Source organism: Halichoeres trimaculatus, unplaced genomic scaffold (genome assembly GCF_033239565.1).
Source record: "Halichoeres trimaculatus isolate MK-OKI-2021-1 unplaced genomic scaffold, fHalTri1.1 fHalTri1_scaffold_5, whole genome shotgun sequence".
Taxonomy (NCBI): domain Eukaryota; kingdom Metazoa; phylum Chordata; class Actinopteri; order Labriformes; family Labridae; genus Halichoeres; species Halichoeres trimaculatus.
In genome coordinates, this window is record NW_027437183.1 from 31,148,082 (window position 1) to 31,165,653 (window position 17,572).

The following is a 17,572-nucleotide window of genomic DNA, read 5'->3' on the forward strand; positions in this document are numbered from 1 at the left end:
GTCTGAGTTAAGACAAAAACCATTCATTATTGCATGTAGAAACTTGAAAAAACAAACGTCTTTATTTCACTTTTTATTTCCACCCGGTGCTTTTGGATAAGCCTGTAGCAGATGTGAGGTTATGGGTGTTACCAAACTGTCAGCCTGTTTGGCTACTTCAAGCTGATTGTAGCAACTTTGTATGAGCCTCCAAATCCTTACAAGACTGACCCACAATTGAATGCTTTTCTGTGGCTGTAAAATCATGTCGCTGAGAAGTAATTTGTTTTCATGTGCAGTGTATTTTTGCAAAATAAGCAGCTGCTTTAATGAAATAAATAAATAAGGTTTATCTTAAACTACTATTGGGCTGTTGAGAAGCTGAGTCAAGGCAACAGAAACACTAGAAGAAGAGTCAGGAAGTCAGCAGAGTTACTCAATACAATCTATCATATGAGCCAGGGGTGGAAAGAGCACTTCATTATTTAACTCAAGTACAAGTACAGTAACTTACAGGAAATTTTACTCAAAGGTAGCAGTCTTCAAATTCCCCATAGTGAAAGCAGAAAGCTTCTTGGAGCTAGGAGTACTTGCATTTGCAGACGCTCCCTTCATCAAGTCACAGCCTGCTGTGAATTCAAAGAGTTCACTGTGAAGTGTCAGGACGGCTTGTTCCGATCAGTATCAGGTTAGGGCACATTTGACCAGACTGTGGTTGGAAAGAGGTGTCAGCTTTATCAAATCTCTGTTTCCCTGAGCAGATACTGACCTGAAGGACCAACCTGTGAAATGTGATTTCAGTATGAGCAGAGTGTTCTTGTCCTCCTCTATGTTAGCTCACCTGATCGCTGGATCAGAGATATCAGCCAATCAGCTGCAGGCACGCTCTTTTGATGGACAGCCTGGATCTTTCCTGTTTTTTGTTTGTTTTGTTTTCAATTTTTTCTTTTTTTTTTTTTTTTTTTTTACTCAGTTACTGATGAAATGTTAAATGTACAGTGCTTAACAAATTCACTGGACCACCACAGTGTAACATGTTTTCCACCACTGCCCTAAATTAACAGTTTACAGTAGCTGTCTAGAAAAACACATTTAATGTTTCTGTAATGGTTAGTCCACCCGGATGTCCAAGGTCTTTAATGCTAAAATTATTTATTTATTTATTTATTTATTTATTTATTTATTTATTTATTTATTTATTTAGTTAATTATTCATGAATTCTCAAACGTACTGTCTAACAAGACAGTAGAAAAAAAGTTAAGCATATTTTATTTCTTGATTGACAAATTATAGTTATTTACTTGTGTTCCTGAACCTGAACGTACAGTGTTTTTCTCTGAGAGACAAAGAGTCATAGTTACAGCACTTCATGATGCTGGGTGGTTTTATAACAGGTTGTCTGATACATTTGTTAAGAACTGTAGTCAATTGCAATAAGCCACAAAAATACTAAAGTAGAAGTGGAAATACTGCTTCTAAAACCATTCAAAGAAAGTACCAACACACATAAACTAGTTGAGTGGACTGGAGTGCTGGTAAATCAGTTACTTCCTCTCCTGAATACAGCAGGAATAATATAAAAAAAAGAAGCATTGAAAAAGTGTGCTTTTGAGCGAGGAGGGAGAAAAAGAAGCTGTTATTTGTTCATGAAGGTCAGTCTCACAAAGCTGGTTGGCTAGCTCAAGTCTCACGGCTTCAAACTTTAACACAGCTTTAAACACTTTCCCATTTCTGTGGTCTCTCAACTGTTTGTCCTTGTGCATGTAAAACATGTTTAGTCAGATTGAATTAAAGTAAAGTTCTGGATGTAACGTGGCCTTGGGAAAGAAAAACAACACATTATTGCTTCACTGGACTGTCCTAACTACACCACAGCTAAACACATTTTCATTTAGTTGTCTATTTCCTTTCATTAAGTTAGTTTGTCCTTTAATTAAAAAACACATTAAACAGGCAAACATGGCAAAGTGTTAACAAATGTGAAACGATCAGATAAGTGCTGCAGTAAGAATTTTAATGATTAAGTAATGTTAAATCTACATCATATTCTTTTTGTCCATAGTGGATGTGAGTTTTCTACCCCAGAGGAAAGTGTGGGATGTTTAGTTTAACGAAACACTCAAAGAAAAGATGAGAAAGAGGCAACAGGACAAACAGAAAGTGAGAGAGTAAGTGACGCTGCTTTGATTGATTTCAGCTTTAATCTTCTCACAAACTCATCTCCTGACATCTCTCTCTGTCTCTCCCTCCCTCTCTAACAGACTCTCCGTCCACAAAGGCTCAGTCGGGTCCTGGCTGGCCAGCTGTGAAGAGACAAACCATTTATCAGCCTGTCAGCTCTTGCTGCCTGTTATTCCAGCTAGACAGACTGCGTGGCTTCCTGAGAGCCAATAACTCTGACTGAGGAGAGCTGGCACGGCTGCCTCACATGACACAAACACACACACACACACACACACACATACACACACATGGAGCCCATAGTCTGTGTGTTAAGTGTTTGACATCATATAAACTTTATTTAAAGAGAGGTGATGTTATAAAACCTGACAGTTGACATTAAACATGAAGTAGAGGAAACAACAAGTAAAAATATGTTTGTGCTTAAACTCATGTCCCCAAATTTCAAAAGCTCTGTCTGTGATGACACATGTCAGAGTGACAGACATCAGGATGACAGGAGAGTGTCAGTTTGACGGACAGAGCTCTGGGCAACACATCAAAACTCGTCATATGGAATAATGGGCATAGAGCGCCATCTAGTGCACAAAGGTATCAATCACAGAGTCCACAGGAAATCAGGATCTTGTTCTTGGGCTAGGATGAAATCACGCTCCCTATCTTGTATTGCTGGTGAATCTACACTTGTAAGAATTTTTTGAAAGCGTCTTGAGATAACATTATTTTTGTGATTTGGTGTTATATGAGAAAAGACAGTGATAACATAGCCAAATGAATAACTTTGACTACATTTTTAGGATGCTCTGGTTTGTTTACCTCAGTGGATCTTCAGTAGGGGTGCCGTCAGATCCGGGGTTCACACCTTAAATCAGGTCAAGGTCCAAAAATATGATCATTTTTTTCTTTGCAGGATTGGGATCTCTTTTTTTTTTTATCAGGAATGTTTTTCAGGATGTTTTATGTTTTTGACCCCAAATACTTCTCATCCTGTATTATTCACCATTTTTTTCCTCTGCCACTACATCCTGTTAATCTCGTCTTGTGTCCTCTAATGCAGCGGTCCCCAACCTTTTTTGTGCCACGAACAGGTTTAATGTCAGACAGTATTTTCACGGACTAGCTATTCTTCTGTCTCTTCACCCTGCCTAAAGCAACTTTTCAAAGATGTTTGTGTTTTGTCCATTTTGCTAGCTTGGGGAATTTGGCATCAAGAATGAGTCATAGACAGGTATGCCAGAGAGAATCTGATCAATTTTCAAAATAAAGTTCAGAATTAAATAATGAATCAAATTAAAATAATGTAAGTTGAGTATTTTTTATGTGCGGCCCAGTATCAATAGACCCCCGGACTGGTACCGGTCCATGGCCATGGGGGTTGGGGACCACTGCTTTAATGCAGTGTGTTTCAACCTTTGAGCCACAACACATTTTTAACATTGGGAAAGTCCCATGGCACACCACCAATTAAAAGTATTAAAAAATAACACTCTGTAGCCTAATAACAATATAGTCTCTTACGCTCACACACTGCAAAACCTGGGCCTGATAAGATAACACAAAGCTGATACCCGGACCTCTTTCACTGCATCAGAGCCGAGCACCGACTTAGAAATAGCTTTTCAGGCCGGTGGTACTGACTGTCACAGTGCGCAACATTTTTGATTTAGCAACGAGTTCAGCAACATGGTAGCTCCTTTGTGGTTTTTCCCACAAAAGTTGGCTATTTCACCATGTTTTCACACAGGCAATCAAGATTGTCCACCTGCTTGTTTTAAAGCATTGGGTGGTTCATTTGGAAATTGCGCTTATTTGGGACCATGGCATTATTGGATAGCTTTTTGCCACACACCAAGCACACTAGAGTCTGTGTCATTGCATCTTGGTATAAGTAAATCTGAATGAAAGACAGCGTTCACCATCTTTTCTTTCCTTGACTACCTCCCATACTAGAGCCTTCATCTGGCCTTGTTTGGAATTTGGACTATTTCTTTTCAAAGATTTCTCCATTACTGTCAAGGCTAACTGTCTCATGAGTCACTAAAGCTGAGTATTAAGGAAAATAGTTCCCTGCTGCCACCTACTAACAAAGAATTGAGTACATTACTTTTAAAGCAACTTGACAATGGCATGTTATCAGTATTTTTAGAAAAATTAAGTGAAACTGGATTATTTCTCAAGACACACCTTAAAGTATCTGGTGGTTGAAAAAAAAACTGCTCTAATGTGTTTCTAGAACTCTCACATTTTCATATCTGATAAATCCTTTTATTCAAAGACATCAGCTGTAAAAGTTGTTGAGTTTCTGCAGAATGAGCTTAAGCTTTTACAAGGAGCCTTTGCACAGTCCACGCGTAGTTTAGTGAGACGTTACCAGATATGCTTTGGTGTGACCTCGACAGAAAATGTAAATAAATAAATTATAAGTAGATCATGATTAACTTCAGTGTCATAATGAATGCATTGTGAGATGAAAGCTAGGGGCTGTTCAACAAAGTCAGAGTCTCTGCAGGTTTCCATGCATCAAATTCAAGACTTTTTAAAAACCATAATAAAAATACAGTTCAGGACCCATTTCACACCCATAAAAGCAAGAAAGTACAAGACATGAAGGGAAATTGGAGGCATGGACTTACTTGCAAAATGTGTTTAAATTTACTTACAGCTCTGCTGTAACCATAGACAGTACGTTGTAACGCAGTGTGACGCATGCACAGCACAGTCGCTGTTTGTGCTTGATGAATTCTGACTGGGCTGGGCAGGTCCTTTGGTTCTGTTTTGTGGTTATATTATAGTGTCCAAAACCTTACTGAAGTTTATGCATTTTTTTTTTCAATAAAAGTAATGTTAAAACATTTGAAGATCTTCCAAATTGTATTTAAGATATGTTATGACATTTTATTTTTTTAGCCATTTAAAGTCATTAAACTCAATTAACTGGATCTTAGACATTTAGACTTTTTAAGACCCCGCGCATACTCTGAAAGTTTAGTTAGCACATGCAAAGCTCTTAGTGCCAAAGTTGGATAAATGCCAACAGTGCATGGTAATCACTTTAGCATCAATATAAAATTACCTTAATTAGACACAATTATTGGCATTGAGATGGAAGGTACCTGCTGTTTTGTTCAATGTTTTAGTAACAGATGTAATGATGACAGTGTATTTTTGTTAGATTTCTATCTGTAAAGGGAGATCTTAAGAGCAGCGTCCTCCAGTAATCTCTCCGTGTGGAAGAAAGCAGAACACACCGTGTGGTTTATGTGCATTAGCATTTTAATTGGACAAAGCAAGAAAACATTGATTACAGTAGCAGAGTCGTCAGTTCTCAGGGCTAACACCTTTCAAAACAAGAAGGTCTGAAAATGTCTGTAGGCACTGCCTAATTAAAAAGAGTATCCTGTCAGGTAAAAGAAACCAGCTCTATAAGGCAACAGTTACATTGTAGGCCTCCCCATTTCTCTGGCAAAAAGAGCAAGTGTAAAGGTTGAATCCACTCAGATTTTTATATAAAATACTGGCGTTTCAATACATATTTAAAAACCATCAGAAGTGTCAAACATTTCACCCTTTAACATTTGAACTGTGTTAAATTTTATTCATGTTCTGTATGGCAATGCCATTTTATCCCTGCATGGAAGAATTGTGTGTTGCACTGCACCAGTGTCACGATAACAGTGCCGCTCTGCTACGTACAATGTTTGAGTTAACTGTTGAGTCGTCGAAACAAAAGAGAAAGCGAGCACCCACAGTTAACAGTAGCATTTTACTTACATCGTTTCAAATGAATGAATGGTTATTTACACGTGGCGAAAGGTTTTGAGGCTGTCTGAAAGATATGAAGGAGAAATGGAATGCAAAAAGGAAAAAAAAGCTCTTGGTAGTCAAATTTTTCCGATACAAGAGAGGAAAAAACTGTGCAATATTTATCTGCCCTTACAGAGAATCAGCAGTGGCAATAATCCCTGCAATTGTATTTTAATCCAAGAGAAAATGATAACAAATTAGAATTCCATTCCTCAAATAATAACTAAGGTTCATAACTTAGCATGTCTCAAACTTAATCAGCTTCTTAAAAAAAATGACAGACCTCCCCGTGGTTGTGCGAGAGGAAAGATGTGAAAATGGAAGCAATTTGTAAAATCAGAAAAAAAAAATCCAAAAAGTTTCTCCTTTACAGTTTATACTCATTTACAGTTAACTTAAAAATGGTAAGAGCCCTGGTTCATGGCCAGTCTTGCCTACCACAGAAGGTGTAGATACCTGTGTGGGTCAAATTGCTCCTCCCTGGCTCCCGTTACCTCAACCCCCCCATGAATTCCCATTTACAACTCCTATAGACGTCAACCTTCCCGTTAGGTTTAACATCCCAGTAAAAGTCTTAGTCCTGCCACAAATGGAGGCGGTGTTACACAGCCCTGCAGGGCACAGTACAGCCAGTAAGAGGCTGATGGTTGACAAATCTCCCACCCTGCCCACTTATCAGTGTGTGGGGTATCCTGCGGCTCCCATACCAGGCTGGTTGGCTAGCATACTCCCATTCAATCCCTGTGTAGGCTCCATAACCCCACCGTTACTGATGGCGCTCATGCCAGTCCACCCAGCACTGGCCGGTAAGTGACTGCAAAAAAAACGAGGTACAGAGAGAGACAGAGAGAGAGACAGAAAGACAAAATGCCAGCAGGTTAGAAGAGACAAGGCGAAAGGGAGCAAAGGGACGGTTTATATTAGAGCTACTAGAATCTGGAGGATGAAAACAGGAAGGCAAACAGAGTTATCAGAGGTTTTTAGGGTGAGGCAGGCTGGGCAAAAATCAAGCTAGCAAAATTAGGGGAAGAACAGAAAGTGGAGGGCACTTCAAGGGGCCAAAGTTAAGTATCATTTGATTAAACATGGGTGGACAAGCAGACAAAGAGCATACAGGCTAAGAGCAGCAAGCTAAATATTCCTCTACACTCCCCTCCCAGCTGCTGCAACTACTGACGCACAACAGCTAGAACCAGCCTACAGATAGAGAAGCCACACTGTATGGAAGAAAGAAGACATCTCCATTGGTTTAGAGCCAAAGTTCATTCTTCTTTAACTCAGTCTCATCATCATTCAGTCATCAAATCAATTCACAGGTCAGTGTGAGGACGAGGGATTACGTTTTATCTTCAGAGTTCAAGTGAGAAGAAGCCTCACCTCTATTCTTAGGAGTCATGCATTCAGAAATCAAACACTATTAAGCTTCCATTAGCTGGCGCCTTCATAAAGAGTCTGTTCACCAAAAAACGTAAGACGGTCAATAACATATGGCCTCTTTTATTTTTCTTGGGTGCACAAAATGTCACTGCAAATAAGCTCTCTAATAAAAACCTACCAGTTATATTTCACATCGTTTGCTGTTCTTTACATCTATCCTCTTTGTTATACAGATCAAATTTTCAGGTATATGCAAAAAATGAGTCAACTTACTTACAAGGCAAATAATGTAAAAAGCTAGGACATGGCGCAGAGATGCATAACAGTCTGGACAATCTTTAAGAACACAGTTCTTACAAGCAGTAAGCAATCTTACAACAAAAAGGAACTTCTATCAGGTAAGTCTCCCAGCAGGTGGACAGTCAGTCAAACTTTGTTCTGAGCATTAGCACTCGACTTCGTTGATAAATTCAGTCAATTATCATTGGATTGAGTAAGTTCTCCATCGTTACTTTAACAAAAGACTTCAGTCATGCCCATGACTTAACCTTTGGGAACAAAATCTTTAAGCTACCAGGATGTTCTGGGCACAGTCAGCTGTGTTGACACGTTTAAACAATGATTAACAACAAATTAAAGTTCAGATTGTTCGGGGTATGTGTAGGTATGTCTGCTTATGTCTCAATCTTCTCAAGATGAACAAGGTGAGGGGGCTGGCAAGGGAAGGAGGGAGGATGTGTGGGTTGGGGAAGGAGATCGTGGCACCCTCCTGTGGCCAGAGCTGGCTCTCGCTGCCCCGGGATCTCTGGTGGCGCTGGAGTAGAGGAGGCGGTGAGGTGGAGCCCTGTGCGCACCATGCTACTTACTTGAAGCCCTGTTGGTTCCAGGCCTGGCCGTAGACACCGTAGGTGGGGACCTGCCACCCATTAGGGACATACTGGCTGATCTGGGGCCCATTGCCGTACCACTGGCCCCACTGGCCGTAAGGCTGGGCTGCAGGGAAGCTCATCTTGTTCTGCTGCAGGGGACAAATAAGACATATTGTTAAATGCAGTAAGTGCAAATTCAATGCAACTCTCAAAACATAAGACCCCAAAGATACTTTAATTCAGACAGCCAGACAGTGTATTAATATATGCCTGTTTTATGACGCATGCTGTGCCTTTGTGGGGAAAAGGAAATATTCCTGGCATTGTGATGACCACCACCTGAGTCACTGTTTAAGCAGACTGACATGATTTGAGCAGTTCAGGAAAGAGCACTATCAAAAGCTAGAAGAGGTGTTTTGTTTTTTTGAGTAGATGGTGTCATTACCTGGGGAATAGGAACCTGCTGCATGGGGTTCATCATGTCCGGGGTCTCTTTACCCCAGTAGCATTTGACTATGTGGCCCTCTATTGAGGTGCCATTCACTGACACAATCGCATGGGCTGCTGACTCATGGGAGTTAAACCTGGATAAAATCAGAGAGAGACAGACAGAGAAAGAGATGTTATACTTAGCAACAGTCAGTACTTAATCAGGATGTTAAAGAAAATTATTAATCGCAGTGTTCTGGCTGTAGCTGGTCTTAAATTCCCATCTTAACAAGTCAAATTTGACAAAGTCAGACTGAAACTCGTGAATTATGCTGTTCGGGATCTTTTTTTTGGCTTGTTAACACCTTAATTAATCCCAAACTTGCAGTGACATTTTGCACACGCTTACCAGTTTAAATGTCAGGCTCAGACAGTTTGAGCAGCCATGAGAGCTGGTGCTGCTGTCTGCTTTGGATACCACCATAAATACCAGAGAAATCATGAACCCAGAGCAGGAGGACAGAGCAAGCCCAGGACTTACAGCCAGGACCAGGACCCTCATTCACAGTAAATGAGGGTGTATGCCTATGCTTTTGATTGGTCCTATACATGCATATATAAATAGGAAATGCTCTGTGCACTCTGTAACCTACATTAACACATTTTAATTTATGAGTTATATTTTTGTAACATTCCAAATACAGCGAAAAGTTTATTTTCATTCATATTTGAGTCTTTTTTGCACTGCATGCCTGTTGCACAGTGTGTTTAAAGGATAAGTTTGGTTTATACAGCTTTTACAGTGTTTATAGAATGAAGTAGAACAAAATACTCACCGAGAAGGCTTTCCTGATCCAAGCAGTGCTTCAGGAGATATTTAGATCCAAAATTGTGCAGCAGACGTCCGTATAATGGGATCCATCAGGACATAGACAGCGCCGCTCCTAAAACTGCATTTATCGTCCCAAAACTCGTGTTTTTCACCAATATTCCATCATGGTCCGCTCCGGGTTAGTCCTCTGCGGCAGTCTGTGTCACTCCAGACAGTGCTGTGTGGCTGTACTGACCTCTAAACTGACAAAGACTTTGTTTATGTTTGCCCCTCAAAGAAACGAGGAGGGGCAGAGAGGCAAACGAAAACAAAGTCTTCGTCAGTTCAGAGGTCATTACAGCCACAGCGCTGTCTGGAGTGACACAGACTGCAAGCAGAGGACTAACCTGGAGCGGACCATGATGGAATATTGGTGAAAAACATGAGTTTTTGGACAATAAATGCAGTTTTAGGAGCGGCGCTGTCTATGCCCTGATGGATCCCATTATACGGACGTCCGCTGCACGATTTTGGATCTAAATATCTCCCGAAGCACTGCTTGGATAAGGAAAGCCTTCTGGGTGAGTATTTTGTTCTACTTCATTCTATAAACAATGTAAAAGCTGTATAAACCAAACTTATCCTTTAACTGTGTGTACATTTGTTCTGTGTTGCACTTTGGCAATGTAAACGTATGTTTGTCATGCTAGTACATTTGAATTAAAATGAATGGAACTGAATTGAAAAAGCATGTATCTTATTTGTCCCAAAACTAAAAGGTAAATTGAGCAGATAAAGATCTATTTTTTTGGTATGTGATGCACTGGTTCAGGTAGAAGAATTTCCTATCGTATGTAGCAGAGAGGAGCATATCACCATCTGCTAAAACGGTTATTTTCAATAAATTGCCAACCTGTGCTTAAACTTGGACAATGATATTAGATATACTGGGTGACCACATCACTGCTGGAGATCTGATCACATGAATTTAGTGAGAAGAAACTACTCATCATCACTATCTGGACTTGAATTCTCAGAAATCATTAAAGAAACCTTTTTAAAATTAATTCTGCTATGAAATCATCAGACAGGTATTCAAGCCAAACACCAGAACTAATACTTTTTTCTTTCAGGTTATTCAAAGTGTTCCTGACAACAGAAACATGAGATGCATACTGGATGCATACTGGATGTCTAAATAAACCAGCAGTAGATGTATTAAAAATGAATTATTTCTTATCTAAGGTTCTCAGAGTTTATTTCACCATGAGAGCTCTCTCCAGACTCAAACTTGACGACGATAAAAAAGAAAATTACAGAACTTTTACACACCTTACGAATGAATAACCTTTGTCAGGGAAAACTCTGATCTCCATGATCTGTCCAAATGGAGAGAAGGTCTGTCTCATCAGTTGCTCTGAAAGCAAAACAGACAAAAAAAATCACATAAAGTGTTATTATTCTATTGTTATTATTGTCTCGTGACAAACACTGCACAAGAGACCTAACCTACTGAACAAAGTGAATTGCAAGGCAGATCATGCAGTCATCTTTTTATCTCTTCATTATCATCGATTTATCGCCTCCAGGAATTAACTCCCCATAAAAATAACTCTATAACTATTGTTTGAGTTTCCACGGCTTGGTGTGAGTTAGGTCTGCACAAAGCAAGTACGCCATTATTGAAATAACGCCTGGGACACACTCTACACTTGAGCAGAGTGTGATGGCTGCCTTGCTGAACTGTGGTGACTCACACTGTTGCAGTGTCTCCAAAGATCTGGTGTCAGCTGCCCATATCAGCTTTGACTTGTCGCACTGAGGTTAGCTTTGATAATGGCCATAACAAAAAGATTTCCTTTTTGCAGATATGTTATTACCCTGGCACAGCAGCATGGAGGCCAATTTGAGAAACAAGAGGTAATACAGATGGGTAACAGATAATGTAAGATAAATGGGTTTATAAAAGGAGAGTTAAACCTGAAAAGGCTGATTTTAATATTTTAACGGTAATAGTCTTCAGATTGATTTACTGTATCTCTCTAAAATCTGCTGAATTTCTCCATAACAACACTAAACACGTCTTTGGAATAAAAATAACAGCAGAGGTAGTGGTATTCATCACACCTGTAAGTCCTGTGCTGACTCCGCCACAGTACACGGTGCAGTTACTTGGACTGGACTGACTGACTACTTCATCAAAGGAGAGGTGCTTGGAGTTACCTGCCAGGACAGAAAAGAACAGAAAGATTGTTGTTGTCAATATGGACATGCTGTATTCTGTATACAAGCTAAAAAAAAAAACACAAGACAACTCACTTTCATAGGTGGTCTTCGGGGCAGGGGGCTTTCTTGTGGCCCAATTGGTTCGAATCTGTCTCCCGCCTAACCACTGACCCCCCATCTGCTGAATGGCATTCTCTGCATCCTGGGAAAGAAATTAAAAGTAGTTTTATTAGGAATTCCAAGTTACTTTAAATGCAAAATTGTGGCCCTAATTGTTTATAGGACACAACCTTAAAAATATGTATCTTTTGTTTTTATTAAATTGGAAATAAATGGGCTTTTTAAATGCCATTTTAGAATGAAAGTGCTGTATCGTAGAAACATAAAACATCACTAATACAAGGGTACTCATCGTGATGCTTTGAGATGAGTGACTAAAAGGTGGTCTCTTACCCATTTGTTGAAGAAAGACACAAAGCCATAGCCCTTAGATTTCCCTGTAGCCATGTCTTTCACCACACGTGCATCTCTTTGGGCATACAAGAGAATAAAAAGCCATGTTTTACCTCACCAAGTCCAACAAAAAATGACGGTTTTCTTCAGAAAAACACAACACTTAAATTTAGCAAATCTGAGAAACAGCAGTGATCCTTCTCTGAATGCAACTTCTAAAAAATGAACATTTCTATTCAGTTAGCATGGGAAAGGACAAGGAATACAATATTTAACACCTAGTTTGAGCCAGTCCTTCATCTCATTGTCAGTGTGAGAAATCTGATTTTTAAAATCTATATCTGATACATCTGAGAAACACAAAATACTCACGATATCCTGCCAAAAGGACCGAAGGCAGCTTTGACATCTTCCGTTGTAATTTCTGGGCTAAGGTCTCCAACAAAGACATGAAAGTGATCTGTGGAGGAGGGAGGCAGAGTTTATAAATGTTTGTATGATACAATACACATTGAATGTCAAGTTGTTGTACCCTCTGAAATACTGTGACTCCCTGTCAAGGACATCTGACATAGAGCAAAAATGACATCATACAAACGAACCATCCTTGGATAAACACTGAGAAGTTTACACACAATGACAATCTTTTCTGTGACTGTTGTCTGCAAGCATTTGTACTTACTACTTGTGTCTTTTTTCTGGCTGGTTGGCGTCGTGGCCCAGTTGACTTTGACCTCCTACAGAGAAAAGAAAGAACAAGCCAGGTGGGGTATGTTTATATAATTTACATAGAAACCTGGTAATCTCCTTTTAACCAGGGGGAAACTGACAGGCTGACCAGGGGGACTTTTAAGGGGTTGAAGCTGCATTATTTTCAAAGACTTCAACTAAAGTTACAGTACTTCTACTGCTGCCAATACCTGTGCTGTAATTTATACCATGTAGGATTATTCTTTATGTTTGTGTGTCAAGCAAAGAAGCGCAGGGAAATTTTAGTCGAGCAGTCGAAACAGTCAGTTTGACAAACCATCGGCTATACTGCAAAAAAACAGCATTTGCTGACCTTACAATGGTTTATGGGAGGCTTTTCAAAAAAACATAGGTAGGTAGCAAATCTTGTAATCATCTTAAAGTCCTTTGAGTTTTGTTTTTGTGCTATAAACCTGAGTTGGGAGACTTGACTTTCTCATCCAATCACGTTTAGGTCCATTGGTTTGAAAAGGCAATGGTGAACATTTGTTAGATTCCCCCCCTTAAAATTTTCCTTCCCAACAATCTTTAATTATCTTATTTTTACTTATGTACCTTTACCCCAAAATCAATCTGTATCATCTTTTCAGAGCAAGTTTTTGTGGCTAACTGAAAACACAGCTTACTTCCTTGCAGCAGCTACTGGGCTAAACTGTGACCTGACTGGGGCTCAAGTAGAAACCCCTCTCCTTTGAAAGTTTGAAAACACTAAACTGTACATAATGGTCTACTAACTTTATTTCTCTACAGAATACATGACCTAAGTCCCCCACACCAGCAGCCCACCCATCCCAACTCACCCTGTAGACACGATAGCTTACCTTACCCATTATTTTCCTTCCATTCATTGCTGCCAGAGAGGCAGCAGCATGCCTGTGGTCATAGAACTCCACAAAGCAGTATGGATCATTTCCAGCCGTCTGTCAAAAGTTAACAAACACTGATTTGAAGTCTACAGACAAGTTGACAACTCAATATCTGCAGATGATCAGAGTCACTACAGTAAATGGAAGAGGGAATTCAATACACATGACATTCAAAGACTGGGACTTTCAAAGGCAGGGCACTTCCCTGAATTTTAACACTGTACCCCAGAAAGACAACTTACATCGACTATCATTTTACAGCTCTTGCAGGGTCCTATTTGTGTAAAGACCTGTAGTATAAGGGGCTCGGTAACATCCCTGGAGAGATTCCCCACATACCTGCAAACAACATGAGATGAAGACATGAGCCTTTGTCAAACAGGAAGTACCATGCAAACAAAGGCTAGGTAAAATGGCTAGCAACAACCCACAGCACTTCCATATATTTACAAAAATAACGGTAGTTAAGACTAACAATGTTAAAAGAAACCATATTAATTTCACACTGTTAACTCGGGTACGGGTTTAGCACTGCTGAAACTGTCCCGGGCCGTTTCTTCGAGCGTTGACGTGGCTTGTCTGCCAGCTAGCTAGAGATAACGCTAGCCGGTTCCATAAGGGGCCTAAATGCTAACTAACGGTGCTCTGTACAGACTTTCTGTTGTGTTTTAGCCAATAGCTATTGACAAACTAAGACATTACATTACATTCAAAGAAATAACGATTCAGAGGAAAAGCGGACACACAAGAAAAATCGAGTGGCCAACTGTGTTTGCATGTTCAGCTAACGGTTTCTCGCATATGCTAGCGCCACAGTTTCATTTCAGGCTAGTTACGGACCCTTCCATTTACAGGACAAAATGAAACAGAACTTGGCGTACATGGTGGAAATAATTCATGTATTGATACCCTGGATAACTTTTCTATTTTTAATGAAACATCAGTGCTTATGGGTTGTCTATTTGAAAGCAAGGTAACTGGTTTGGGCATTTTAAAATGAAATAACGTGGTAACATTTCAGACGCGCAGTAGTTACACGGAGCCTTCCCATTCCAGGACATAGACAGGGCCGCCGATACTCACAAGGTTTTGGGTTGATCTTCCTCCATCATCAAGCTTTAGTGGTCGTGTCCTGAGAGGCCTTTAATCCAATGACATACAAATAGTTGTTCAGTTCCCGAACGGCCGCAAACGTAATGGCTATATCTACTACAGAATGATAAATCGGTAGCGGATCCTGCTCCCTCTCACTCTCTCTCTCACACACACACCAGACAGCCTCAGTCTGATGCAAACAATAGGAAGTTGAAGATGGCGGAGGAGCGGCGTCAGCAGCGTCAACCTGCGCGCTGAAATGAAGCCAAAATCATGCGCTCTTCCTCCCACATACACTTTCGTAGGCTTTGAAATCTTTGCGGTATATGCACAGAATTAATTTGTATAGTTGAGAATATTTTTATTTTCACACAGTTCATTTGTTCGACCAAACTTCTAATAATCCCCAGGAACCTACAGAAGGATGCAATTAAGAAATATTCCGTTTATGCGTTGCTGTTTGTGCGCAATGCAAACAATTTCTTTAATTTATGCATCTCCCGCATGTCAACGCATGGGCTGAATGTCCAGATATCAAGCATCGTGGTAACCCAATGCGCTTTTCGCAAAACACGTGCGCCGCCCGGGAATCGAACCCGGGTCGCAAGAATGGGAATCTTGCATGATACCACTACACCAGCGGCGCTTGTTATGACTACGAAATACGCCAGTATAAATAGCACCAGTAGTTTGAATTTCTTTTTTTTTTTTTTTTTTTTTTTTTTTTTTTTTTTTTTGGTAATTATTATTATTATTATGAAATGCAAACCAATACAACAGACAATTATCACCTTGAATCAAACTGTAGCCGTGTAAATGGGTTTATTATTATTTTTTTTTTCCTGCATTATTTTCTACTGTTTTTAACAACATGAAACATACACAAACCGCATATCAACACATCCATGTGCTCAAATACAGTACCAACAAACAAATCTGGGCTCGAAGAAACAGCTAAATATATACGATTCTTATATGTTGTGATGTCAAACGGAAAAAGAATCTAAAAGGAAAACTACCAATAGTAGTATTAGTTTTATATCAAACATGTGTTTTACACATAGCCTATATCTTGTTCGAAAAAAGAAATTAGAAACTAAAGTGAAATAGTTTTCAAATAGAGGAAATATCCAGGGTGTTTCATTGTATTCTGGTAGTGTAAAAATTTTAACCAAAAGTGCATCTCATAAGAACAAGGTTAAGCAGCAGACATCAAGAACAAGAAACTACAGACTGACAGAGGGCAAACGTCTGTACTGAGAGAGTGCAGTTTGAACCGGAGTCAAGTTCCTTGTTTTCTTGAAAATACTTGGCGAATAAAGATGATTCTGATTCTGATGCTGATTCTGAAATAATTCTCCACTGAGCAAGAAGACTGTCAACTCATTTGAATATTCAGCAACCTTAGGATGACATTAAGTGACCTACAAAAGTAATAGCATATGGCAAGTGTAGTGCAACCCAGTGTAGTTTAAAGCAGAGTCCTTGAGACAGCTAGGGCTTTAGTCATACAAAAAAAAAAAATGAGTAAAAAGCTCATTCATCAGTTAGAAGCAAAGAAGCCAGAGTGGGGTTTGCAAAAGAGCATCAGGATTAGATCATTAAGGACTGGAGTTAGGTCGTCATCTTTGATAAGTCAAGGTTTCAGCTTTTCCAAACACCTGGTTGTCTAATTGTTGAAGTGAGACCTGGAAAGGCCTACAAGTCACAGTGTCTCACACAAACTGGGAAATTAGAGGACTGGATGTGATCTATGACCTATTCAGCCAGGATGGAATAGGACGGATTCACCTTTTTACAGGACACATCCATCAAACCAAGCATAAGGTCATCCTGCAAAAAAGCTTGCTTCCTTCTGTTCTAACAATGTTTACAAACTTTGATGATTGGTGTGTCCATCAGGATGATGCTCCATGCCACAGTCAGTCAAAATGTGAATCAAGGACCAGCAGGTCAAAAGACCCTGTCAAGACCAGTCCAACCTCTGGGCCTAAACTCCATCAGAAAACTCTGAAATTTGATCAGGATGAAGATGGATGGTCACAAGCCATCAACAAAACTGAGCTACTTGAATTAGTGCTCATGAAGTAACCCAACAGCAATTTGAGAGACTGGTGGAGAACCTTTCAACTCACATGAAAGCTGTGATTTAAATCAGGGAACAAATGTTGATTTCTAAAATCTGTCTGAAAACACTCTTTATTGCTATTTTATCATGTGTCGTTTTTAGCAAAAAAATGCTCTAAATTAAAATATTTTTACTTGGAATTTGGAATAAATGCTGTCAGTAAATAAAACAATAAAAATCAATTTTTAATGTTACTCAGACACAATTAAAAAAATGCTCATTTTTTTCCCCAGAACTATGCATAATATCACATAATGTTATACGTATTTTCTTTCCTCGTGTGGTAGAACCCGTGACATCCTGCACATCACTTGGCTTTGCACCTTTGCAGCAGCAATAAAAGTCTACATATCCTTTTTTCAGCCCATTAATTCATTTTATATCCTCCTGACTACCAAGAAAAAAAATATTGTCCAATCACAAAGATTTTAAGATTCCCCAATCTTTGTGAGGTTATTAGAATACTGAACACATTTTTTGAAAAAAAAAAAAAAGATTTTTATATTTTAGATACCATGTGTCTACTACAGTGGACATCCGAACGCCATACATGTTAAACTGAACCTTGATGGCAATTGTTTCGTGCCAAAGAAAATAGCAAAA

The 17,572-nt window shown here is 39.5% G+C and overlaps 1 protein-coding gene and 1 non-coding gene across 3 annotated transcripts; both read right to left on the reverse strand.

Annotated features, from left to right (window-relative positions):
- Positions 1 to 5,418: 5,418 nt before the first annotated feature.
- LOC141790453 (cytotoxic granule associated RNA binding protein TIA1-like) lies at positions 5,419 to 15,113 on the reverse strand. Of its 2 annotated transcripts, none has more exons than XM_074670335.1 (12): positions 14,830 to 15,113; positions 13,989 to 14,085; positions 13,702 to 13,800; positions 12,813 to 12,867; positions 12,503 to 12,590; positions 12,131 to 12,206; positions 11,771 to 11,879; positions 11,579 to 11,674; positions 10,784 to 10,868; positions 8,657 to 8,795; positions 8,209 to 8,357; positions 5,419 to 6,779 (listed from the first exon to the last, which is right to left on the reverse strand). In XM_074670335.1, exons 1-12 carry the CDS (start codon positions 14,856 to 14,858, stop codon positions 6,641 to 6,643), a joined length of 1,161 nt encoding a protein of 386 aa, XP_074526436.1. In that variant the 5' UTR covers positions 14,859 to 15,113; the 3' UTR covers positions 5,419 to 6,640. The 2 variants fall into 2 exon arrangements, with proteins under 2 accessions (XP_074526436.1, XP_074526435.1); XM_074670334.1 differs by having other exon boundaries at positions 8,209 to 8,360; positions 14,830 to 15,111.
- A 303-nt stretch (positions 15,114 to 15,416) lies between these two features.
- On the reverse strand, positions 15,417 to 15,487 carry trnag-ccc (transfer RNA glycine (anticodon CCC)). Its single transcript has one exon. It is a non-coding gene; the product is annotated as a tRNA-Gly (tRNA).
- Positions 15,488 to 17,572: the final 2,085 nt, after the last annotated feature.

Bases quoted from the DNA above. Each gene is read 5' to 3' on its own strand.
- LOC141790453 (XM_074670334.1), bottom strand. From the start codon at position 14,858: ATGATGGAGGAAGATCAACCCAAAACCTT. The intron at 11,880-12,130 runs GTAAGAGACCAC...TTTCTTTCCCAG, and splicing joins TGTCTTTCTTCAACAAATGG to GATGCAGAGAATGCCATTCA. The intron at 11,675-11,770 runs GTGAGTTGTCTT...CTGTCCTGGCAG, and splicing joins CCCGAAGACCACCTATGAAA to GTAACTCCAAGCACCTCTCC.